At 46.3% G+C, this 26,132-nt stretch overlaps 1 protein-coding gene across 2 annotated transcripts in view; it reads left to right on the top strand.

Moving 5' to 3' along the window:
* Positions 1 to 26,132, top strand: part of stk11ip (serine/threonine kinase 11 interacting protein) — a 50,804-nt gene extending 24,672 nt beyond the window's left edge. The window contains exons 20-27 of one of the 2 annotated variants that reach the window (XM_056300907.1): positions 2,431 to 2,540; positions 9,683 to 9,780; positions 10,559 to 10,740; positions 17,830 to 17,914; positions 19,740 to 19,822; positions 21,843 to 22,069; positions 22,307 to 22,427; positions 24,779 to 26,132. In XM_056300907.1, the coding sequence (XP_056156882.1) occupies positions 2,431 to 2,540; positions 9,683 to 9,780; positions 10,559 to 10,740; positions 17,830 to 17,914; positions 19,740 to 19,822; positions 21,843 to 22,069; positions 22,307 to 22,427; positions 24,779 to 24,939 (1,067 nt within the window). In that variant the 3' untranslated portion in view covers positions 24,940 to 26,132. The remainder of the gene's footprint in view (positions 1 to 2,430; positions 2,541 to 9,682; positions 9,781 to 10,558; positions 10,741 to 17,829; positions 17,915 to 19,739; positions 19,823 to 21,842; positions 22,070 to 22,306; positions 22,428 to 24,778) is intronic. The other variant, XM_056300906.1, reaches the window with a different exon arrangement.

The raw sequence follows: 26,132 nt of genomic DNA, 5'->3' as shown, positions 1-26,132 counted from the left end.
TATATATATATATATATATATATATATATGTATGTATTGTGAAGTGAAAATATCGAAAGTACAGTACAGTTCAAGAATGCCCTCCACACTGGAAAAAAAAAGTCCACCAAAACAACTCATTGGGTTTGTAATTATTCTCAGAAGTGAAAAATTCTTCAGCGGGATGAGATTCCTCCTGTTTCGCTCTAATTCCACTTATTTCTGATAAACAGTCACGTATTTCATGATATTTATAATACGCATCACAATGTTGTAACAAGGCTGAATAGGGCTCATCACTTCCGAAGCATCAAGAAATCGACACTTGATTTAGGAAAATTCTTCCAACAAGTAGATATGCAGCTGAAAACCAGTATTATCTCAATGTATAGGCAGGTTTTTCCACTTTTCTTTTGAAAAGTAATAGGTTCAATTCAAGCTCAAACAACTGCTTAAGATATATTTTGCAATGAATTTAGGTGCAATGTAAGAGCTCTGGCTTGTGAAGAAAATTGTTCTTAAAATTGTTCAGCAGTTGAAATCTTCAGCAGATGTCACGCAAAATGACACTGGATATGTATGAAATATAAACCACTGATTTAAACTCTACAGTTCATGTACAGTACATAAGAAAACGTCTTTTTTCCATCCATAGATTCCCAGTAAAAACTTGTGTGCCGGTCACATTTTGGATAGATATAGTTGATGAAATGGAGTTGGGGCAGGACAGGTTATTATTTATTTATTTATTTTATTTTGAAATACTTTATTGATCCCCGTACAGAAATCCTCTCTGCATTTAACCCATCCTAGCTGTGTACCTAGGAGCAGTGGGCAGCCGCCGTGCAGCACCCGAGGACCAACTCCAGTTCGTCTTGCCATGCCTCGGTCAGGGGCACAGACAGGAGTATTAACCCCAACATACATGTCTTTTTGATGGTGGGGGAAACCAGAGCACCCGGAGAAAACCCACCGCAGACACGGGGAGAACATGCAAACTCCACACAGAGCATGACCTGGGATGACCCCCCCCCCCCAAGGTCATCTAGGTCCATGTTTCATTTGGGTCCTGCAGTATAAGTGTGGCACAGAAACCCATATTGGAGCGCTCCTAACTCTATGACAGTTCCCCGTTGCCCTCACCACTTCTGTCTGCCAGTTTCACATAGCAAACCCTGCTGCAAGACAGACTGGAGTCCTCGCTGACAGCGACGGGAAAGGAATGCTCTTGAGGAGTCTCCTCAAGAGAGAACCATGATGGGAAGAAGAAGAAAAAAAAAGAGCCACGTCATGATTATAGCTTTCTTTATCTCATTTACGACAGTTGCACTGCCAGTACCATATAGTTTTTCCCTCAGAAACCGCAGGCTCACCCTGGAAGCAGTTAGGACCCAGCCCACAGAGCTGACAGACACCGGGGTTGAGGGTTTTATGTGAGACAGTGCGCCGATTGTTTTGGGATGGTGCTCAAATTGTCTTCTTGATCTAAAAGGAGGCTTTGTCTCTAGAGGAGTGTGCTCGCTCATCATGTGCCTATGCACACATGAAGGCATGCATGTATATGTGTGTGTGTACTTGAGCGTGCAACTGTGTTTGTGCATGCCACTTATATTTGCGTACTCACCTTTCACCTTATGAAAGAACAGGACATTTGTCTGAGGGCCCAGGGGCCATACATTCCCACTCCTGTTTACACTCTCCCCAGATGAAAGACGCTGAGTTTGTTTTGGTCTGCGGAGGCCCCCAGCCCTGTCAATCTGGATCAGCTGTAATGTTCATAAATGTCCACATAACATCAATTTTGGCTGTTTGCAGTTCATTGCAGGATTTATTGCTCCAAGATGTCTCCCAAGTTAATGGTTTGTTGGCTGAAGTTACGGTCTGCCGCAGTAAAATGTTGGTCAGGTTTCAGGCAGGCCAGGAGTCCGAACATTACTGCCAGGAAACTGACGCATAAAAACCATCATCTATCAGCCCTGTGACCAAACACCGTTTCAAAAATCCAGATAATATTTATTCAGTTGGCTCGATTTCATTTGTTTTAATGTTGATGAAACGTCAGGCATAATCCATGATTGGTTTTGTTTGTGTAAAAGGCCAAGACGCTTGGTGAAAAATGCAAGCATCGATTCTGAGATAACATCCCATTCTTAACAGAGATCAGCTTTACCGTGTTTTGCCCTTTTGGTTACAGTATTCCAAAATAGTTGCCTTTTGTTTGATTTTGAAGTCAGAGCGAGGACCACATGTGGTGCACTGAATGCATTCCTCTCTGATGGACGTTTAAAATCTGTTTCCTCTGCATCGTTCAGGTGCAGATGTATTGCAGCTTGCAGATTCTATGGATGTATCTTATTTTCCTGCTGATGATACATGAGCAGACTAAGACACATCCATTACACATTGATTGTAGTTGTCCAAAAGTAGACTCATTGGCTTTGTGCTTCACAGATCATCTGGACCTGCTGTCTGAGGACTACGAGGCGGTGGACCATCGGCTGAAGCTCTTCCTGGATGTGGAGGTCTTTGAGGAGGAAGAGGAGTTTCACTCATTCCTCAGGGTAAGACAGAGTTAGGTGTGAACGACACACTGTTCAAATGTTTACTGGGGACCTTAAACAGGACAGGTAGGGGCGTCCGGGTGGCGTGGCAGTCTATTCCGTTGCCCACCAACACGGGGATTGCCGGTTCGAATCCCTGTGTTACCTCCGGCTTGGTCGGACATCCCTACAGACACGATTGACCATGTCTGCGGGTGGGAAGCTGGATGTGGGCTTGTGTCCTGGTCACTGCACTAGCGCCTCCTCTGGTCGGTTGGGGAGCGCTATTGGGGAGAAAAAGGGAGAAAACCCCCCCCCCAAAAAACAAACAAAAACAAAACAGGACAGGTGGTTTAGGTGTTCCTCTATTTTCAAGGCTGTGCAAATGGCAGTTTGTTGCCAAATAAATTTAACAAGTTAGACACATTTTACAGTATGTCGGCTCGTGGGCTCTGCTAATGTCCTGCGTTGCAGTTAGATGGCATTGCAAGTTAGAGACCCTCTCATAAGTCGGAAGACCACATTCAAGCACAATTAACAGCTATCATCTCGCCGGCTGAAGCCTGGTGGAGGTGGAGGACGCGGAGTCCTCTCCGGTTCTCACCCTGCTTTTGTAAATCCCCCAGGTATGGTCTTGCACCATGCTTGAAGTTGCCCCCTGCAGTGTTCAGTACTATCAAAAATAAGTAAATCAATAATTAAAAAAAATCCTTTATGGATGAACCACCAGAATGAACCACCAAAATGAACCGCCAGATGCATCAGAGGTGTACCAAGAAGTGTACCACCTCCAGCAGTTTCAGTTTTGTTAGTGGAGGCAGTGTAAGCACAAAACATGATTAACCCAAAGGTCACTATAGCAGCTTGTACTAACAAGTTCTCTGATGTTGTGTTTGTGCCTCATTCCTGAGTGAGCAATGGGAGTTTTGGAGCAAGAACAATATAGTTTGCAAGCATATAAATTATATTCTGAAGAGAAATTATACGCAAGCAAAAAATAATTTCAGGGGGGCGCCCCGGTGGCTCACCTGGTGGAGTGCAAACCAAATAAGGCTGAGTCCTTGCCGCAGTGGCCTAGGTTCGAATCCGGCCCTGGCCCTTTGCTGCATGTCATCCCCTCTCTCTCCCTAGCCTTTCCTGTCTCTCTCGACTATCACTATCACTATCTAATAAAGGCAGAAAATGCCCCCCCCCCCAAAAAAAATCTATAAATAAATAATTTCGGTTGAGCAAAAAAAATCTATTCTGTGCTCAATAAATGTGTTTGCATGTTTGCCACTATCCATATTAACATGTAATAATAGCTCCTCTGACTCAGTTTTACTCATATGCCCTCTTACAAATTCTTGCTCAGTGCACTGGCAGACTGCTGCACACTAGCTCACATTCTCTCTGTCTCTCTCTCTATCTGTCTCTCTCTCTCTCTCTCTCTCTGTGTCTCTCTCTCTGTCGGTCTGTCTGTCTGTTTGTCTGTCTGTCTGTCTCTACCTCGCCCCTGTATGTATGCTCAACTTTGCCTGCACACTTGCTCAACCTGGCACAGCATGACAAATGTGCCACAAAATCAGCCAGTTGGAGAATTGGAGAAGTTAAATTGTTATTGGCTGTTTCGCCTCCGATTAGGTCGCTAGTAGAACTATCTACAGCATCCCGGAAATATGAAAAAATGGTAAGTGACTTTAATGGAGTCATTCGGCTACAACTGGATTAAAACACATTTTCGGTCAGTATTTTTTTTATTAGTGACTTATATTACAGAAATGCCTAGTTAGTTTTGAGTATTATACTGTAGTATTATGCTGTAGTGTTGTGTTGTTTGGATTAACGTTATATGTGGAGTCCCTCTCTTTCATCATAAGGAAGCGTTGTGATCGAAGATGAAACAGCCAATCAGGATTTACCTTCAATTGGTTGCACTTGTGGCACATCTGTAACACTGCGAGGTTGAGCGAGTATGCAGGCAAAGTTGAGTGGAGAGGCTGAGTGAGAGACAATGGGCCTCATTCATCATATCGTTCGTATGTACAAATTTGTTCTTACACACTCATGGGATTTTTTTAGCCCTGAATTTTGTCTCAGAGGCCAGTGTGGAACCTGGGTAACCCCTGAATTTAGACACCAATTAACTAACACTAATGTCTTTGCAAGCCTGGGTGATTGCTTGTTGCAAGAGACAGACAATAGATATTAGGGGGAAGGACTTATAAATAACCGTCAGGCTTTGCTTCTGAGTGTTGGACAATCTTGAGAGCTAAAAAACTTACATGGGTGTGTAAGAGCAAATTTGTACATATGTACAAACGATTGATGAATGAGGCTCAGTGTGTGCAGCGGTCTGCCAGCGCACCGAGCAAGAGTTTGTGAGAGGGCATATGAGTAAAACTGAGTGAGAGGTTATTATTGCATGTTAATATGGATAATAGCAAACATGCAAATACATTTATTGAGCACAGAATAGATTTTTGTTTGCTCAAACAAAATTATTTTTGCTTGCATATAATTTCTCTTCAAAATATAATTTATGCTTGCAACATATATTTTTCTGTGTCCCAAATCTCTCTTGTTTTTATGATCGTGTCATGGCTGCTCCCAGTCCTGGCTATTCCAGCCATGTCTTGTCCTGCTCTGACAACACCATCCCAGTCCAAAGTCCTGACTAGTTTTCCCCTGTTACCCATTTACACCAAAGCTGTTGTTGATTATTCAATCAAGTTTCTGTGTATCTTAATTTGGCTGTTTAGTTTGTTGGTTGTCAGAGCGTTCCACGTCTGTACCATGTCACCACCATGTTTGTCCCTGATACCCTCATGTTTAACCATGCGAGATTCACACACTATATTATCTTATATACAAAAGTATACACTATATATATTCACCTACTATCCACCACATAAATGCTTACTATATTATATACCCATTTTACAACCACAACAAGCCGATAGACAGCAGTTGTATGTGTATTTACAATTGCATATTTGTATTGCACAAACATTTGTATTGCACATCTGGTTTAAAAAGAGGTAGTGCACATGGTAGATATATGTAGGTGAGACATCTTGACCAGAGGGGGCTATTTACAAAGTGTCATGTTTACATAATGAGTGTCTATTCTTGCACCATGCTGTTAAGTGTTCATGAGAGAGATGGCCTGGGGGGGCTGTTCCTATGTCTGATGGTTTTGGTGCACATTGCTCTGTTGCGCTTGCCAGAGGGTAGGAGTTCAAGCATAGTGCTGAGTGTGGGGGGTCTGTGCTGGTTCTGCCTGCCCATTTCTGGGCCCTAGAGGTATACAAGTCCTGCAGGGTGGGTGGGGGAGCACCAGTGATGTTTTCTGCTGTCCTTCCTGTTCGCTGCAGTCTGCTCATATCCTGTTTTGTTGCTGCTCTGAACCAGACCATGATGGATATGCGCAGAACGGATTCAATGACTGTGGTGTAGAACAGGCTCAAAAAGCTGCTATGGCAAACCAAATTTCCTCAAATTCTGCAGAAAGAACATCCTCTGGTGGACCTTTTTGAGGATGGAGTTGATCTTGGTCTCCCACTTCAGGTCTTTGGAAATGGTAGCTCCCAGAAAGTTGAAGGTCTCCACAGTTGACCCAGGGCTGTTGGATATCATGAGGGGGAGTAGTGCTGAGACGTGTCTCCTAAAGTCCACTTTCATCTCCACAGTCTTGAGCATGTTCAGCTGCATGTTGTTCTGACTACAACAGAGCACCAGCTCAACCTCCCGCTGATATGCAGACTTGTCACCATCCTGGATGAATCCGATGACCATATTGTCATCTGCAAACTTCAGTAGTTTAACAGGTGGGTCCCCTGAGGTGCAGTTGTTGGTGTAGAAAGAGAAGAAGAGCAGTAGGGACAGGACACATCCTTGGGGTGCTGACTGTCCATATACCAGAAGTGACTTCCCCCAGCCTCACCTGTTGTTTCATGCCTGTCAGAAAGCTGGTGATCCACTGACAGATGGTGGGGGTTACAGTGAGCTGGGGGAGTTTGGAGGAAAGGATTTCTAGAATGATGGTGTTGAACACCAAGCTGAAGTCCATTAACAGGATCCTTGCATATGTCACTGGGCAGTCAAGTGCAAGATGTATTGCAGTCCTATGTTGACTGCATCATCTACTGATCTGTTGGCCCAGTAGGCAAACTGCAGGGGGTCCAGCAGATGGCCTGTAATGTTCTTCAGATAAGCCAACACCAGGTGTTCAAAAGACTTCATGGACCACGTCAGAGTGACAGGCCAGTAGTCATTCATGGAGGGTTTCTTTGGGACCAGGATGATGGTGGAGCATTTGAAGCAGGAGGGGACTTCACACAGTTCCAGGGATCTGTTGAAGATCTGCATGAAGATTAAGCCAGTTGGTCAGCACAGGCTTTAAGACAGAATGGGGACCCATTTGGACCCAGTGCTTCCCTGGTCTTCTGTCTCTGGAAAAGCCGGCTCACGTCCTCTATACGTATCATGAGTGCAACCTGAGTATCGGAGGGGAGAGTAGGGGGGTTGCCAGAGGTGTGATGGGGACTGTTGTTGTTGGGCTGAAGTGGTTGAGCGGTGTGAACAGACCATCTGTCGCCATCTTACAATGCTGTGATTGCGACCATTCCCAAATCCTCTGACTAGTACACATTGCCATTGAAACTCTAGTTAATGGTCATGACAATTTGCATATGAAAGTGATTGTTGTTTTTAGTTGTTATGCCACTGTATTGTTTATAAGGGTGGTGATACCAGCAGTCAGTTGAGACTGAAGAGATCACTTAGATGAGTGATGAAACATTTCTCTTTCAATAAACATTGTGTCCAGATGAACTGATTCAACTTTCTGTGATTTTGTTTAACCTGTTACCATGTCTTCATTTGGGTCCTCAATTCCTGCTCCCACCATGACAGAATGCTCTGACCATTCCTGGACCCAGTGGATGCCACTCTTCCTCTTCCTGACTTCCCACCGCAGCCGAGGGCCACCTCTTGAGTTTTTCCTGTGGCCGAGGCTGCTGTCCCTGAAGTCCGGTGTCTGGTTGTCCCGAGTCCTGTTGTCTTGTCCATCTGCCCTGTGGTCTAGCATGGCCGTTCCCGAATCCTGTGTAGCCCAAACCTCTGTTCCTGATTCTTATGTAGCTTAGGCCCACCTTTGTGTTTTGCCATGGCCGAAGCTTCTGTTCCTGTTCTGATCTCCCCCACAGCGAAGTTGCTGTTCTGGTTTCCCTGCAGCTGAAGGCCTCCTCTGTGTCTTCCCATGGCCAACGTTGCCATTTTGATTCCCCTGTGGTAAAGCTGCTGTCAGCTGTTTGGGTCATCCTTGTGCTCCACAGCCGAGCCAGTGTCATCCCCTGCAGCTGAGGGCTGCCTGTGTGTGTTTCCCCAGGGCCGAAGCTGCCATTCCTGTTCTGATTCCTGCATGACCAGCTAGGAAACCAGGCGTCATCCATCGGAGGGGGACACCGTCATGGTTGCTTCCCGTTCCGGAGACACCAGTCCTGTTTTTCAAGTTTCTCTTGCTATGTCCAGGCCAAGTTTTCTCTTGCCATGTCTAGCCCTGCTCACAGCTACTTACTTTTCCTAGTCTTGAGCCATGATCCCTGTCACAGTTGCTCCGAACCCCCCACCCCCAACCGGCTAGGATGCCAGGTGGCGTCTGTGGGGGGGGGGGTACTGTCATGGCCGCTCCTGATTCTGGCCTCTCCAGCCCTGGTTTCCATAGCTCATCTCTTGTCCTGCTTTGAAAACACCATCCCAATCCTGAGTCCTGTCTGTTACCCACTTGCCCCAAAGCTGTTGTTGATTATTCAATCAAGTTTCTGTGTATTTAGGTTTGGTTGTTTGGTTTGTTCCATGTCAGAGCACTCCTGTACCATGTCACTGTCAAATTCTCATCATGTGTGTTCCTGATATCTTCATGTTTCCTACCAGTTAAACTTTTGCTTGCCCTGTTACCATGTCTGCCTTTGGGTCCTCAATTCCTACTCCTGCCGTGACAGATTACATGATTGCAGATTTAAAGTATCCTTTAAGGAAATTGCTAAAAGCATACCTCTTGAATCTGTTTAATGGAAAGGAAAAAGATGGAAGACTTCCAACTGAACATATATCGACAGCTATCGCACCAGCAAAATTTTTTGCTGTGGCATCCAGGTAGTGTAGCAGTCTATTCCATTGCTTACCAACATGAGGATCGCTGGTTTGAATCCCCGTGTTACCTCCGGCTTGGTTGGGCGTCCCTAGAGACACAATTGGCTGTGTCTGCGGGTGGGAAGCCGGATGTGGGTATGTGTCCTGGTCGCTGCACTAGTGCCTCTTCTGGTCAGTCGGGGCGTCTGTTCAGGGGGGAGGGGGAACTGGGGGGGGGGGTGATAGTGTGATCCTCCCACGCACTATGTCCCCATGATGAAACTCCTCACTGTCAGGTGAAAAGAAGTGACTGGCGATGCCACATGTATCGGAGGAGGCATGTGGTAGTCTGCAGCCCTCCCTGGCTCAGCAGAGAGGGTGGAGCAACGACTGGGACAGCTCGGAAGAGTGGGGTAATTGACCAGATACAATTGGGGAGAAAAAGGGGGGAAAATCCAAAAAAAATGAAAAATAAAAAAAAATTTTGCTACGCTTTCATTTCAGCTAGAAAAGCTAAACCCAGTTCGTAGCCGTTGTGGGAGGGAATCTAGACCCAAACCCCCGCTCCTCTTGTGTTGCTTCTTTGATGGCTTTTTAACATGCAAAGAATGATGGGAGCTGCTCCAAAGCAGCAGGCTATTGGTTTACCCTGCCAGGCACCTGGCTGGAGAGTAGAAAGTGGAACAAGGCAAATCCCAGCTGGAGACAGGATGTCCCGTGTCATTCACCTAACCGATGTTTATTTGCCTTGTCACAAGGGCTCTGTTTGCTTTCATGTTGTGCTTTTACTGCCCATATTATTTTCACTTTTCAAGGAAGTGATAGAATGTCTTTAATCATGAGATGGCCCCATGCATAAAAAAAGGCTGGTCTCCAACGGGGATGTCAGCTGTTTGTTAAAGTGTCAGTTTTGCCGTAGATTCGCTGCTCTCTAATGCGTGTAACTGCGCTGTAAGTTTAGTGCTTTTATTGTGGTTTAATTAAAAGTGTATTTTACAGAGAATGAGGGTTTTCTTGCTCTCTGACATGCGTCTTTTCTTCTGTTTTAGATGTCCACTGTCAAATACGGTGAGCCAGGAGAGTTTCCCTCTCTCCTGGTGGTGTCGGACCAACGGATCTACTTCCTGGAATTGGCATCAGAGCCCCAGTAAGCGAGTCGCAGTTTAAAGATATAGCTCAATATTTATTTTTCTGATTCCCGGATAGCATAACACTGTAGTTAGTGGAGTTTATGACCCACGGACTACAGATACTTCAACACAGTCCACCCAGGTCTCTGGTTCACATCTTGACAACACAATGACCTCAGTGTTTGTCCTCACAGTCCCTCTTCGGTTTTTACTCCTCCCCATAGTAGTTAATGAAAAGCTTATACTTCACTCATTGAAACAAGCCCCCCCCCTTTCTCTCTTGCTCTCTCTTAAAAACACACACACAGATTGTGGGGTACTTTGTTGAGCTCATGCTGAGTACCCAGTTATAAAGTTTGGGGGGGGGGTTTGTTGCCTGACTTCTCAGACCCTTGGAACCGTTTGCAGCAAAGTTACATAACAGTTGAAATGGAGTTCAGACCAGTTTCATCTCAAGGTTATTTTTTTATTCATAAAAATCACGCCTGGTGGTGAAATGTGGTTCAGTATGCTCATGAAAACTTCTTTCTTTCGCTTTAACTAACACAGATTTGAAGAATCCTCTGAAATGTGAAACGTTTACTGTGAAAAGATGGTAGTGTATGTGAAGGTGGCTTGATGTTTTTTTTGGGGGGGGGGTTCAGATCAAAACCATTTTAGCTCGCATTGTGTTCTGGACACGCATGTCAAATAACATTCCGGAGATCAAGTGCCCAGTGGTGTCCAACCCTGTGAGACACATCTCAGCACATCATGCACAGCCTTTGATCCCTTCTTTCCTTTCTTCCCACCCAGTGGTGGCCAGCTATCTGATTGGCTGCAGAAGAGGGACAGCCATCCAATCATGGAGCTTAGCTACCTGGAAGTGGGACTCGGTTCTCAGAGCATCCACATGGAGTTTGAGGAAGGAGCCATGGCCTATACCCTTCTGGTACGGGACAGTTCACGCTGCAAACGGTTCTTCAGTCTATTAACAGGTACGAGCCATGGACAAACACAAACACACAAGCTATTTCTTTACCGTTCTCATATGATGAACACTGCGATGTGAGTTTACTGATTGTATGGGGGGTACACAAAAGAAACAGCATCCTAGTATGGATCTTCTTTTTTTTTTTTGGTTGTTCCCCCTTTTTCTCCCCAATTGCATTTGGCCAATTACCCCACTCTTCAGAGCCGTCCCAGTCATTGCTCCACCCCCTCTGCCGAGCCAGGGAGGGCTTCAGACTACCACATGCCTCCTCCAATACATGTGGAGTCACCAGCCACTTCTTTTCACCTGACAGTGAGGAGTTTCACCAGGGGGACATAGTGCGTGGGATGATCACGCCATTCCCACCCAGTTCCCCCTCCCCCCCGAAGGCGGCGCTAGTGCAGCGAACAGGACACATACCCACATCTGGCTTCCCACCTGCGGACACGGTCAATTGTGTCTGAAGGGAGACCCAACCAAGCCAGAGGCAACACAGGGATTCGAACTCGGATCCCCGTGTTGGTAGGCACCGGAATTGACTGCCACGCTACCCAGATGCCCCGGATCTTCCGAAAAAAGGTCGCACTTGCCCATTACACGTAAACAAAGGTTATGCTTTTTTTTGCGTTGTTTCATGGGGCATTTCTGGACACAACATCACAAAACACCTGTGGGGATTTTGATGAGAAGAGCTGGATGATAGAGTGGTGGAGAACCTCCAGAAGTAGACTTTTTCAACGTGTTCAGCTCACATGTGCGATGCCATCATTCCAAACTCTTAATGTCCCGTACGTGTCTACCTCACACTTGATTGCATTTAGACACACACACACACACACACACACACACACACACACACACACACACACACATCTAAAGATCCACAACCAGTTTGTGTAGCTTAATAGCTGTATAAACCTGTGACTCCCCCTGGTTTTCTCATAGGACACCCGGGACCCATGGTCAGATAGCGCACCACCACTTAGCACATGTGACGTTATTCCCAATGCCTCAGATGTTTATTTTCCTGATTTGGTGTACAATTTACACTTCAGCTTGCCTTGAACAACATATAGAAGACCTGGACAAAATTCCACCACCATTTCTTTTAAATATACCCTCTCAACCATCAGTAGGGTATTGGACAAACCAAGAGCAGTAGGTAGAGGGCATTTCATGAGTGGCCAGGATATATTGTGATTTAAATAAGTCAACTATCCTTCATCAGGTGTTAACTAGGTCAACAAGACAAGATGGATGTTTACATTTCTGCGTTAAAATCTTTATTTAGCTAGGGAAGAAATATTCAGTTAGCAGTTTCATTTCAGCTTCTGGCAGTACAGGATCCATTTAACTGTGAAAGCCTGAACAATTCAGTCCTTGCCACCTGTGCCAAGCTGCTGACCATAGTAAGAAACTACACTGACTGAAATAAACACAAATCATCACATGGGATTTGATGCTCAAAGTTGGCTACTGCAAGCAAAGAGCCAATATAACCCCACAAACAGATGTAATTGTGGGAAATATTTGTTGACGGTATAAAACTGAGGGGCCTATGTAAAGATGTTATTTTTTTATATTAAATAATGAAAGTACCAATTAACGTTAAATTCTTTTGTCCCTTTCCTGTGGAAAGCAAGGTGAAACCTGGATGTGAGTATATTGACTCATGACCTAGCATATCTCACCACTATCAGTACTGGGCTCACACACAGTGGCTGCTTCCTGCCCAGACTGCCCATAAGAACCAGAGGCGGAGAGGAAAGCAGACTTTTATGAGACAAGCTTTCTATTCAGGTTGGGAATGTCTGGAAATAAAATAATTTCCTGGTCTTGAAACTCACTATGTAGTCCCTTGAAGTATGTCGAATTATTGTGATTTAGTATGGATAACACAGTGCTGCACCTTATGTAGTGGCAATCATGTTTTTCATATCTTGTTTCCACTTTTATGGCAGTTTGCATAGCGGTCATCATACTGAAACACCAACCACAACTTCAAGTTCAGTCAAGAAAATAAAGTTTGAAATGCTCAAGAATTCGATTTAAAGGCAGAATGAGTAGGATTTTCCTAAAAAACAATGTACTATACACTATTACAAAAACAATCCCTCTCAGTCATCACTTATGACTCACTAGATGTGTGTGGCGGTGTCTGTGTCTGCAGAGACCCTGTCCTCCGCCTGTATTTTCTTATTTTCCTGTGTGTGTGATGTTTCTGGGTATTAACCTTTGGCCAGTGGGTGTGTAGCCCCCAGGTAATAACAGCGCACAGGGTGTGAGGGCGGTACTCTTTCAAAATGTAGCGACCAGGTGCCAGATCATAAGCAGGCATCCAAGAGGAAGTGACAACAATGACGGACACAGCGCCGAAAAGACGCAAATATAGCAAGGTGAAACGCCAAGCGGATGAAGCTTGGTCCAAAACGAGAGTGAATCTGGGGTTGGCTTTCACCCGCTGGCGAGCACTGAAGGAGAGGATGGGGATGAAGAGGGACGAGGAGCTGGCCTGTTCGCTGGGATGTGTTCTGGCAACTGCGGTCAGGGGGCGTGTCCTTCTGGTGATGTTGAGCCGGAGGGGGAGGGGCCAACTGTGAATGTTGTTTACAAACCGAAACCAACAAATCTTACTTATTGTGTCTTTAAAACAGCAGTTCAGTGTTTTATAAGTCGTTGTTTAAACTTGTTTAAAAGACCGAGCACCTATTTTTGTGTGTCACTTGCTCCTGTGGAATTTATGACAGTTTTTAAGTAGTTTTGGATGTGTCATTTGTATGCTGTGTAGTATGACTTTCAACCCCTTCTTAGTGTACTGAGAATCTTTTAGTTTGAAAATTGTCCAACATGTACAGCAGGGTGAAAGTTTGTAACCCTGAAACTCTATCACTCTGTTTTCATGGCTAAACACGCCCCCTCATCGCCCTCTTCTTCTTCTTTTTTCTTTTCTCTTTCACGGTGAATGTGTGCATGTGAGTTAACGTACTGCCTAGTCCCCTCCGATCCTTTGATTCTGACATCATCAATGTCTCTGTCTGTCTGTCTGTATTTCCCTGTAGTCCTGGTCCTGTTCTGTCTGTCCCACAGCTGGTTTCCTTTGCTCTGGTGGGAAAACTAGATAACTTTCATCAGGTTTTTCCCACCTTGCTCCCAGTCTGTGTTTCTTTCTCTCTCTCTCTCTCTCTCTTTCTACCCACAACTCATCCCAGACTTGATCTTTCCCCTATATTGATTCATAGCCCCCCTTATCCCCTCACCCCCTTTTTGTTTTCCTTCAACGCTGAAGGTGGTTCCAGTTTGCTTTCAATGAGTCAGTCCAGGTCAGAACTGCAAGCTGAAAACCTGAATGCCAAAAACATCAGTAGCGTTTTGCACCAACCTAACAGTTGGCTTGGTCCTATGCGTGGCCCCAGGCGGTAACCTCTGTACTGTGTCAGTATGGCCAGAGGGAAATTCAACCTGTTCCCATGGCATGTGTCAAATGATCTGACGTCTCTAAACCTAACCAGCTGGCGGAGAATGCCCCTTGCTAGCCAAACATGTCCTCTGTATCCTATTCATGACTAAAATATTTGACTGATGCTCAGCAATTTGATTTTAAACCCCGCGCCCCCTCCATAACCCTCTAGGAAAGAGGAACTATGCGAGTAGTGGGCCAAAGTTTCTGTGTCGAGGGCCAAATTACCCTCAAACAGCTGCTGTGATATTTTGTCAGAGGGAGTGAGGGATATCTTAACCATAACAAGGCCTTTTTTCCGCATCCAAGTTGGCTCCAATCTCATGGATGAAGTGCAAAACCACATTCGGAGTGACCAAGGTCGAGGATCGCTATCCTTGTTGAGTGAGAGAGGATGGCTGGCCGAAAGAGGGGAGCAGGATGTGGTTTTGACTGGGGCAGCTTTGTAGACCTCACCGCTTCCCTTTACTAATCTAGACTGACTTAACTTTGGTGAGACACAACACAACACAACACAAGAGTCATGAAGCTCAGAGCAAGTTGAATTTGTTCCCTATAAAAGGAAACAAGTGAAATGGAATTTGGATCTGTTTGTTCTTTTTTTTTGTTCTTTTCAATGTTGTGATTTGTAGACGCCTTTAGGGATTCTTTTTTTTTATATAACTTGCACATTTTTCCTCTTTATAATTGAAGTCACGTTTATGTTTTATCTTTGTGAAACAGAACTGAACTTGATCAATTGTCCCACAGGAGGTAGTTCGATAGTGCTGGGAGGGGATGATCAACTAACACGAGCTTTTCCGTAACCAACCCAGTCCTTCATCGGTCAACACAGGCAGTTCTGTGGGTGAAAAGCATCTTTAGCTTTGACTTTGGTTTCATCCCATTTGGATACAGCAATTGGAAGGACCCCTCCTGACTTCTTACAACCCCACCGGAGGTATTTTTACTGCACAAACGCCGTCAGTGCCTCCCGCTTCCTCTCTGAAACTGGGCCGAACCTTTTGACGAAAACCGGCGTGTCCGGTCCACCTTGGCACTTTTTCTGCCCAAATCTCCTATTTCAGTAGTCGGATATCGCAAGTGGGGTTTAGGTTTTCGGGTTTGGCGTCAGATAGTAAAGGGCACAACTTTTTTGTCTTGTGGAAAAACTGGTACTGGTTTTGGGTGTGGTGGAAGCTGGTGCACCTGTGAATGAAAGGGAAGGAAACAGGACCTTGGACAGACCCCGAGGCGTCAGCCCAAGCCGGTCTGTTGCAGACGTCGTGCTTGACGGGCGGGATCCCATTGCTTTTACCTGTTCGTGATTCCCAGTTGGCGAGCATTTTGGCGATGCCGCGCACAGTGAAGGATACCTAATGTTTGCACTGATCAACCACAGCGGCTGATGGAGTCCAGATTCCTCTTGAACTTGTAGTATTTTAACAGCTGAATATTATTTTTGAATAGCACGTCTAGAAGAAGGACCTAGTTATCTGCAACCTGACTAGTAAGATACGTCAGTAGACCAACTGCTGTTTCTTCGCCTGAGGTTAAATTGTATTTCTTACTTAGCGTACAACAGCGGCTCCGTTGCAGAGCTGGCTGGTAGGGGGAGAGCCAACACATCATACCATAAGAGGTTTTTTTTGGGGGGGGGATTTTCCCCCTTTTTCTCCCCAGTTGTATCTGGCCAATTACCCCACTCTTCCGAGCCGTACCGATCGCTGCTCCACCCCCTCTGCCGATCCGGGGAGGGCTGCAGACTACCACGTGCCTCATCCGATACATGTGGAGTCACCAGCCGCTTCTTTTCACCTGACAGTGAGGAGTTTCACCAGGGGGATGTAGTGTGTGGGAGGATCACGCTATTCCCCCCAGTCCCCCCCCCCCGACCAGAGAAGGCGCTAGTGCGGCGACCAGGACACATAGCCACATCCAGTTTCCCACCCGCAGACATGGTCAGCTGCGTCTGTAGGGAAGCCCGACCAAGCCAGAGGTAACACGGGGGATTCGAACCGGCGATCCCCGTGTTGCTAGGCAACAGAATAGACCGCTGCACCACCCGGACGCCCAGAGATTTTTTTTAATGTTGTGTTCTGTTGTGTTAAATCCAGGAAAGCGAGCTGCCATGGTCGACATGGTATTTGCGAAGGAACATCCTTTAAATAAACACGAGCTTTTGACTCTGGATCCTTTCTGACTGGGCACAAATAATCACTTATCAAGAGAGGCTTGGAAAGCTTATGTATGCTTTTTGATGAAGAATGGTAGCTATCACAATATTTTGTCATTTACCTAATCACAGACTCACACACATGCAAACACACATTTCATTGTCATATAAACACAAAGTGAGTGAAAAGAGACACTTTGTGAAATATTTTACTCGTGTAGCCAGGGATTTGCTTGGGGGGGGGTACAATTGAGGAGACCCACCTCGTCTTTCACTGGCTGTCCTTGAAAACGGATTTAATTTTGGTAGAATTCTGCATTCTGCAGTCTCTTTTTTTTTGTTGCGATTTTCCATTGTTTTGTCCTTCATTCCCGCGTCTCCACGGTGTCCCTTTTAAGTCCGTTTGAAGTGGAGCATTCAAACTTGACCCTGAGCCTCCCGTCTCCCGCCCCAGATATCCTCTTTGCCCTCTATTGTAGTCACAGTGAATGACACGCCACAGTTGCTGGCTGTGAGCGTGACCCAGTGCATTGTGCGCCCTACGTCTCCCCAGCCCCCTCTTTTTTATGCTGGCCTCTGTGGAGCTGAAATCTTAGACCTGCTAGTTGACACCTCTCGGCTTTCTCATCACACCTCCCTCGGTCCAGTGAGAAGGCCTCAGATCTAGTTCATCTTTTGTGCGGAGGCTTTTTTTTTTTCTTCTATGAATGTTTAGGTGGGACATTTAAAGCCCAATTGTCTTCGCCGTTTTCTGTTGGGTCTTTTTACAGGTTAAAGGGAGCGTTTCTTCTTTCTCAGACTCCTTACTTTTCACTCGCAAAGTATATCAGACCCTGATTCGCTCCTGTCTCCATGCCGGTATGAATATCGACAGCACTCGCCCCACCAGACTCCTCCAGTACGGTGTCTGCCTCTTCTGTCGCATCCTACATGCGGTCATCACACAGTATAGCTTTTCAAATCGTTGTTTTGTTTATCTATTTTTCCCCTCTCATCTTTCTCCATCAATGGCGGCACGGTGGCCCAGTTGTTACCGCTGTCACTTCACAGCAAGAAGGTCCTGTGTTCGAACCCTGGGGTTGTCCAACCTTGGGGGGTCATCCCAGGTCGTCCTCTGTGCGGAGTCTGCATGTTCTCCCCGTGTCTGCGGTGGGTTTTCTCCGGGTGCTCCGGTTTCCTCCACCATCAAAAAGACATGCATGTTAGGCGGTTAATACTCCTGTCTGTGCCCCTGAGCAAGGCATGGCAAGACGAACTGGAGTTGTTCCCCGGGCACTGCACGGCGGCTGCCCACTGCTCCTAGCCACACGGCTAGGATGGGTTAAATGCAGAGAAGAATTTCCCCATGGGGATTAATAAAATATATATTTTTTTAAATATATATATATATGCTAATCAACAGTACCGCCACGCACAATGCATCCAAATTGTGACATCAATTATCCTCTTTCACGTATTCATTTTCTCTCTTCTGTTCCTAGGAATCGTACGTGAGATGGCCCCCAAGACGGATAGCAAGCTGAAGTCCATCTCCACTGCGAGACTCGACCCCCAGCATCACCTCTGGTATGCTCGCCTGAACCACAGCACACCCAATCTGCAGCCACAGTACTAACCATCTCCACAGATTGAGATATGATGCGTTTTGGTGTTGAACGATTAGGCGAACATAGCTGTGCCTTTTTTTTTCTCGGCTTTTTCTCTCCAATTGTATCCGGCAAATTACCCCACTCTTCCGAGCCGTCCTGGTCGCTGCTGCACCCCCTCTGCCGATCCAGGGAGGGCTGCACACTACCACATGCCTTCTCCGAAACATGTGGAGTTGCCAGACGCTTCTTTTCACCTGACAGTGAGGAGATTCGCCAGGGGGATCACAGTATTCCCCCCAGTCCCCCCACCCGAACAGGTGCCCCAGCCAACCAGAGGAGGCGCTAATGCAGTGCCCAGGACACTGCCCACATCTGGCTTCCCACCCGCAGACACAGCCAATTGTGTCTGTAGGGATGCCCCACCAAGCCGGAGGTAACGCGGGGATGCGAACCGGCGATCCCCGTGTTGGTAGGCAACAGAATAGACTGCCATGCCACCCAGACGCCATAGCTGTGCCTTTTCCATAAATATTCACCTCAAGCAAGCCACACATCTTTCCTCGATTTGATATAAGGTTTTTTTCACTCCAGAATAATTTCCCACATCTTTACGGTAGACGGTATCCATGGTGGCGTGCATGTGTACATACATTGTAGTGTGCTTTATTGCCACCCCCAGCAATCTCTACACCATCCTCAGGGTATTTCGTTTTCTCAGAGATCCACATAGAGAGATGACAGTTTGCTGTCTTTCTTGTTCAGTCCTGATACAGAGGAATGTGGGTGTCTGCTTCTATATTATTTATGCAAAGAGGCACAAGCAAGTCAGTTCATGGCATTTGCTGATCTAGGCCAGCGGGCAAAAAAGAAATAGATGAGAAGAGGTGGTCTGTTAAGAAAGGAGAAGATACTGCACGAACATGTTATTATTACATCTGGATCAGTGTTTGGATCCCTTTGTGTAAGGAACGTTAACTCAAGCTATACAGTCTGAGGTCATTGAGGGATTATGCTTTTTTTATTATTATTAGTTTGTGTTAGGGGATGGGACCAAGATTCATTTACAGTATGACAGTCAAGAAGGCCAAGCAAACCCTTTCCAAGACATCTTTTAATCGTGCTGGAATCAGTAAAGCCAGTAAAAACAAAACCATCCAGACTGAGGTCAACCTTACTCACACCACTACTGTTTAAATTGGACGTTATTCTCCACGCAACACAGGGTTTGATACATAATTTAGACTTCACCGACAGAAACTCGACTCTACTCCCTTGTGTGTGGTGGAAAAACCACAGTCCCTGCAGTTGTGCAATTAGGGTCCCATCACCTAATGAGTTAATTACCCCCTTGGCTTCGCTGTAGCTGTTAAATTCACACCGTGGTGGTTCCCTCTTTGTAACGGGAACAACGCCACAGTTCACACGGTCACCTGTCAGCCGCAAACCACCACACCGCTCTATGATCATCCCCCGTTTACCAAAACACCAGGCGTCAGGCGGCCATCTGGAAAAACTCCATTCCAGCTGTGCGAATCTCAGCGTAAAGTCAACTGAATACTCCACTGCACTGTTTTTAATTAGGATTTTCTTTTTTTTCCAAAATGTCCTCACACCAGCCAGCGATTAAAGGATGTTTTTCTAGTCTGTTCTGTATGTTTGCTTGTGTGTGCGCGTGTGTGTGTGTGTGTGTGTGTGTGTGTGTGTGCGTGCGTGCGTGCGTGCGTGCGTGCGTGCGTGCGTGCGTGCGTGCGTGTGTGCGTGTGTACTACAGTAATCAGATGTACTTGCTGCTGTTTTGTCAGGCCTCTGCTGTGTGAGGATGCACAGACGGACACAGAAGACAGCCAGCCTCAGTTCTACTACCTTCTGGCTTTTGTGCTGCAAGGTGAGGACGCCATCATTTATTTTGTTCATTTTTTTTTCTCTTTCTGAAAGATGTGTCTCCACTTTTTGCACACCCTGCAGACGGTTCAGGTTTTCCTTTGCTAATATTTCCTTTCCTTCTGCATTTCTTTGCAGAAACATTGCACACATGCAGACATCATTTGGGTATTTAGCTGATGATTTTGAGCCGACCTGGTTTACTCGGCCATCAGTGAAACTTAGCAGTCAATGAAAAGGCCCCAGTCTCTTGATCGGGGTGGGCAACCTTTTTAGGGCGTCAGATCTACTTTATCCTTGTCTAAAACGGGCAGCCCGGTGGTCAGCACTGTTGCTTCGCAGCAAGAAGGTCCTGAGTTCGAAACCCCAGGCCGTCCCAGGTCCTTCCTGTGTGGAGTTTGCATGTTCTCCCCGTGTCTGTGTGGGTTTCCTCCGGGTGCTCTGGTTTCCTCCCACCATCAAAAAGACATGCATGTTAGGCTTAATACTCCTGCCTGTGCCCCTGAGCAAGGCAATGGAAAGAAGAACTGGAGTTGGTCCCCGGGTGCTGCAGCTGCATACTGCTCCTATACAATAGGATGGGTTACATGCAGAGAACACATTCATTTTAAGAATACAATGTAAATATTCATGCAAATATGGAGTAAGTCAATTATTTGACACTAGTAATGAAATCAAAATTAATTCTGACTATCTGGGAAGAAAAGTACATTAATAAAGAAAATTAACATGAGCCCTTTTTAAGTACTGATGATGGCAGTTTCCTTACTGACACTGTGGTATGGCTGATGGCATTCGAAATATTCTGCAAATCAAACTAATTGGTTTTGAATTTCAAGATTAAGAAAGAGAGAAGACGGTTTCTCGGTTGTCAACGTGGTTATTGGAGAAGTCGTGTATTTTACAGTTGAAAATTAATATTACAGTATTGGCTCTTATTTCAGAGGCAAAAACAGTCAAATCACCAGCTGTTATTGGACTTTTAATATAAAATGAAGACAGTTTTGCAGAAAGATGAGATGAAATCAGTTTTAATTTTGATGTCGTTAATGATGACCCGAGAGCATTCCTGCAACCCCAGAGAAAAACCAGCAAAGAAACAAGATTGAGAGGATTTTCTTTACTGAGGTGAAAAGAAAACATGACAGTGAAATAGACGTGACAGAGAGGATTTGATTTTGTGGGGAAAAGGCAACATGACCTATGCCCCGGCAAAGACGAGACCTCATCCCAGGACGGCTGACGGGTGAGCCACACAGTTTCTTAGGCTTGGGCGGGGGAGATAGGGTTCTGCAAGATGCGTCGCTTGTCTGTTTTTGCCTCGGCGGACACACCAGTAACAAAACGTAGCTGCGAGCTAAACAGCTGTGCAAGTTGATGGAATTTGAAGTGCGGTGATTTCGGCGTGCCCCGACCTGCTCTATCCTCCACTCACTCTGAAGATGCCAGGGATTTCAAGACTTAGAGAAGAGACAAAGGAAATGACATGGCAGCCCCGCGCCAAAACTGAGCTCCTTTTGTGGGTAAGAAGTACTTTGTAAACCATGGACTTCAGTGACCCGTGAGTGCAATGTACTTGGGTGTCTTACATGGTTAATGGCAGGATCAAGACATGACAACTGTTCTGTTTGTTGAAGCAACAATCCCAAAGAGGCCGTTCTTTACTCTCATTGTTGGCGTGATGGTGATGCAACTGGGTACAAAGTGCAGCCAAATACTGTGGGCAGCACCAAGGTACACATAATCCCAGTAGAGAACATACTTAAGTGTATTTTAGCTCTCATATGAAGGATACCAACACATGCACACCGTATGAGGGGTTCTCAAAGTGGTGTACTTGCACAAAGAATAGAAAATAATAGAAGAGGAAGTCTTAACTAGTTACCCGTTAATCCAGTTACCACTATATTTGGTATAACAACTGGTAAAGAATGAGTCGGGCTTGACCGTTTATGTTGTTATACAGCTGAATCTGTCCATTGTGTAATCCCTGGTATGAAGTTATGTATTTATGATTCCCACAGAGGACAGCTGGACTCCGCTGACTGTGCTCGCCACCCGGGAAACCCTGCACTTGATTGATGAAAACCACCAGTGGAGTAAGAGCTTGCCCAACATTTCGGCCAATGAGGACGGAGAACCCTGCAGTGGAAAGGTCACCGTCCTGGAGAGCCAGCCAGTCAGCTGCGTGAGCTCAGTCAACCTGTGGACCTCCAACCCTTGTCAGATGGACATCAAGCTTTATGATGAGGTTAGTCCGAAAGGGTTTTCAGGGTTATGAATCAGAAGACTCTTGCAGAGAGCGAGATAGGTATACACATCTGAGAGTTAATACAACACAAGCAAGGATCTAGTCAGGAAACAACGACACAAGTGTCAAGAAAACTAGGTTCAAGTCTGGTAGGACATAATTGTCAACAGGCAGTACACAAAGGCAAAGGTGCATAGAAGCAACATTTATTTATTTATTTATTATTAATACCATCAGGTGTGGAGGTGTTCGAGAAAGAGTTGGGTCTTTAGCTTCTTCTTAAAGATGGAGAGGGACTCAGCGGATCGAATGGAGATTGGTAACTCGTTCCACCACTGGGGAACTACAGAAGAGAAGGGTGTGTAGCATGATCCTCCCACGCGGTACATTCCCCTGGCGAAACTCCTCACTGTCAGGTGAAAAGAAGCAGCTGGCGACTCCACATGTATCGGAGGAGGCATGTGGTAGTCTGCAGCCCTCCCCAGATCGGCAGAGGGGTTGGAGCAGCGACCGGGACGGCTCGGAAGAGTGGGGTAATTGGCCGGGTACATTTGGGGAGAAAAAGGGCATTTTATCCCTCCTGCTTTTCTGTCAGAAGATAAAGGTGGAAGAAACAATGAGAAGAAGCAACACAAAAAAATCGCAGAAAGGAAACGTGTCGTTCTCAGTATTCCTATCAATACTGGGTTCAGAGATCCGGTCTCTGTTGGGTACCAGTGTCTTTAAAAGCCGGTGGTTTTGCTCCTAATGTCTGTGTCATTGTATGGTCTGTTAGCACGGTTAATAGGCTAAATCCCATAAACACAAACCTGTTTTCACCGTGATCGCCGAACAAGACCACACAATCTCCTGACTTACCCTGACAATAAGGACGCTCATCCTTCGGCGATGCTTTTTGTGAGTTTACACGAGAAGATGATCCGAGGCAACTTAATGTGAGTTCAAGAATGGCTTCAAAACATCAACAGACCTTTGTAATGTGGCCAAATAGTTCATTTGATAAGTGTTTACATGAACAGATTTTTTTTTTTGTGGTCGAATATGAATTGAAGGCCAAGGCTTCTGCAAGATATTATGAAATGTTTTTCCAGATGTCTGTTTTGAATATGTATTCCTTTAATTTGGGGTCAATAATGTGCCCTTGTGTTATTTTTGTTGTTTTGCAGTGGGAGTTTGATTTCCACTGTGATTAATACCTGATTTAGCTTTGCCTCATCACAGAGAGTTGAGTCAGTTCATCTGAACACAACGTGTATTGAGAGAAGCATTTCATCTCTCATCTGAGTGACCCCTTCAGTCTCAGCTGGCTGCAGGAACCCCCACCATGTACCCCCACCCTTATAAACAACACGGTGACATAACGACCCAAACCAAACATCGGTTTCATATGCAAATTTGCCGTGACCATTAACTAGAGTTTCAGTGGCCATGTGTACTATTCACAGAGGATTTGGGAATGTTTGCAATCACAGCATTGTAAGATGGCGACAGATGTACTCTTAGCCCCCCCCCCCCCCTCGGTTCAGGGATGGTCGTTCCCTCTTCACATAGACAGCCTCTTTGACTCCCTGTTCAACCCAGCGTTCCTCCCTATCAAGGATGTGCACATTTTCATTCTTGAAAGAGTGGCCACTGGCCTGTAGGTGGTGTAGACTATGGAGTCCTGGCCTGAGGTGTTAGATCTCCTGTGTTGTGCCATCCTCTTGGCCAGCGTCTGTTTGGTTTCCCCGATGTACAAGACGCGGCAATCCTCCTGGCACTTAACAGCATACACTATATTACTCTGTTTGTGGCGGGGGACCCGATCCTTCGGGTGGACCAATTTTTGGGGGGATTTCCCCCTCCCTTTTTTTCCCTCCCCAATGTATCTGGCCACTCACCCCACTCTTCCGAGCCGTCCCGGTCGCTGCTCCACCCCCTCTGCTGATCCGGGAAGGGCTGCAGACTACCACATGCCTCCTCCGATACATGTGGAGTCGCCAGCTGCTTCTTTTCACCTGTCAGTGAGGAGTTTCGCCAGGGGGACGTAGTGCATGGGAGGATCACGCTATTCCCCCAGTTCCCCCTCCCTCGTGAACAGGAACCCTGACCGACCAGAGGAGGTGCTAGTGCAGCAACCAGGACACATACCCATCCACATCTGGCTTCCCACCCACAGACACGGCCAGTTGTGGCTGTAGGGACGCCCGACCAAGCCGGAGATAAAACAGGGATTTGAACCGCCGATCCCTGTGTTGGTAGGCAACATAATAGACCGCCACGCCACCCGGACACCCCCAGGCTGGACAGATTTCTGGCGCAGCGTGTTTTGGAGTTTGAAAGCAACTGAGACACGGTGTTTGGCTGAGAGGTCATCTGTTGCCGTCTTACGATGCTGTGATTGCAACTATTTCCACATCCTGTGTGAACAGTACACATGACCACTGAAACTCTAGTTACTGGTCACAGCAATCTGCATATGAAACCGGTCATTGGTTTCGGTCGTTACGCCACTGTGTTGTTTATAAGGGTGGGGGTACCTGCAGCCAGCTGAGACTGAAGAGGTCTCTCAGATGAGTGATAGACCGTTCCTCTCCAGCTGAGCCGGTTCAGCGTTCTGTGAGCTCCTGGTCTGGGTTACTGAGCTGCATCGAGACACGGCTTTGCCTCAGTTTGCACAACACTCACGATCCGTTTCCTTTGTGTTTTGGTTTGTTTTTGTCTCTGCAGACTGTGAAGCAGGAGAAGACGTGGTGTGTGCGTACGGAGAGCCCCGAGCTTGTCCAGGGCCTGCTGTCCTGGGTCAGGACACAGTGGGAGGCCATGTTCGGAGTAAAGCTCACCACGAGCGTGCAGGACACCGTAACATGATGGAAGGAAGAAGGGGATAAAAAAGAAAACAGATGCTCGTAGTCCTCGTGTAGCTTGTGTGTTTGCCTGCCAGCGCCACGCCATCTTTTTGTAGCACGAGTAGGTGTCTCTGTTTTTTACCCCCACTAACAAGCTCCAGTTATTGTCCACTCTGGAGACGTCCTGTCTGTTGTTTTCTTATGCCGAGGACTCTGAAATGATTGCACTCGCTCACTGAAACGCCGTTTGCGCTGTCTTTTTTGTTGTTGTCGTGGACAAGGTGTGTTTGTGTACGCCTTACTCTTGCTTCTTTCACAACGCCGCCATGCTGAAGTGCACCTCCGTGCATGTCTGTCTTTAGTGTTCGCATGCTTGCGGAGCACCAGCGGACGGTGCAGAGGACATGGCGGGTTCGAGACGTGGAGTAAGGGGAAAATAAACTTGATTGTGAGGTTATTGTCTTCGCGGGGCAAGCGGAACGACACGAGCACAAAGTACCGAGTCTGAGCCACATTTTGGTTGATGATGGGGGGGGGGGGTATTGTCGGACGATTTCCTCCGTTCTCCGTTGTAGCTGGATGGCAAGCAGAGCAGCTTCCGCAACACCCCATGGCCGTCACGAGGCCGGGGTCCACACACACACACACACACACAGACACGCACACACACGGCGGACACATCTCAGGCATCACAAACCACACACCGTCTCCTTCCAATTAGAGTCTCGTGATGCGGTTATGCACCGTGTGATCATCATCCGAACAGAAACGAATAGCTGAAGGCCAAACCCGCGGAAAGGAGGCGGGAAACGGGGCTGTGGTCCGCACCTGCCTTTCTACATTTTGTTTTTATTTTAGCTTGACTGTTTGATAAGAGCTGTTTAAATCTTTCATTTTACAAGGGAAACTGGACTGGAGTCCTCTGTCTGTAAACTTTGGCTGGAAATCTAGACATGAAACTACTGCGGATGTATTCATCATGTCAGCTTATTTAGCCCTGCGCCCGTACCGTCACAAACCCAATGCCATAAGTATTCCGGCGTACAATGTACAGATATTCAATATGAAGTATTCAGAAATACGCGACGTTTGTGGAAGTCCATTTGAAGAAGCCATCGTGCACATATACAACTCAGTACATTCGTCCTGCCGCACTGTTTTTCATTATCAAATTGATGAAGTTGGAAAATATCTATTTTTTTATATGAATAAAACATAATTGATGTCGTCCTAAC

This window comes from Lampris incognitus, chromosome 21 (assembly GCF_029633865.1).
Source record: "Lampris incognitus isolate fLamInc1 chromosome 21, fLamInc1.hap2, whole genome shotgun sequence".
Lineage (NCBI taxonomy): Eukaryota > Metazoa > Chordata > Actinopteri > Lampriformes > Lampridae > Lampris > Lampris incognitus.
This window is presented reverse-complemented; position numbering and strand designations above follow the sequence as displayed.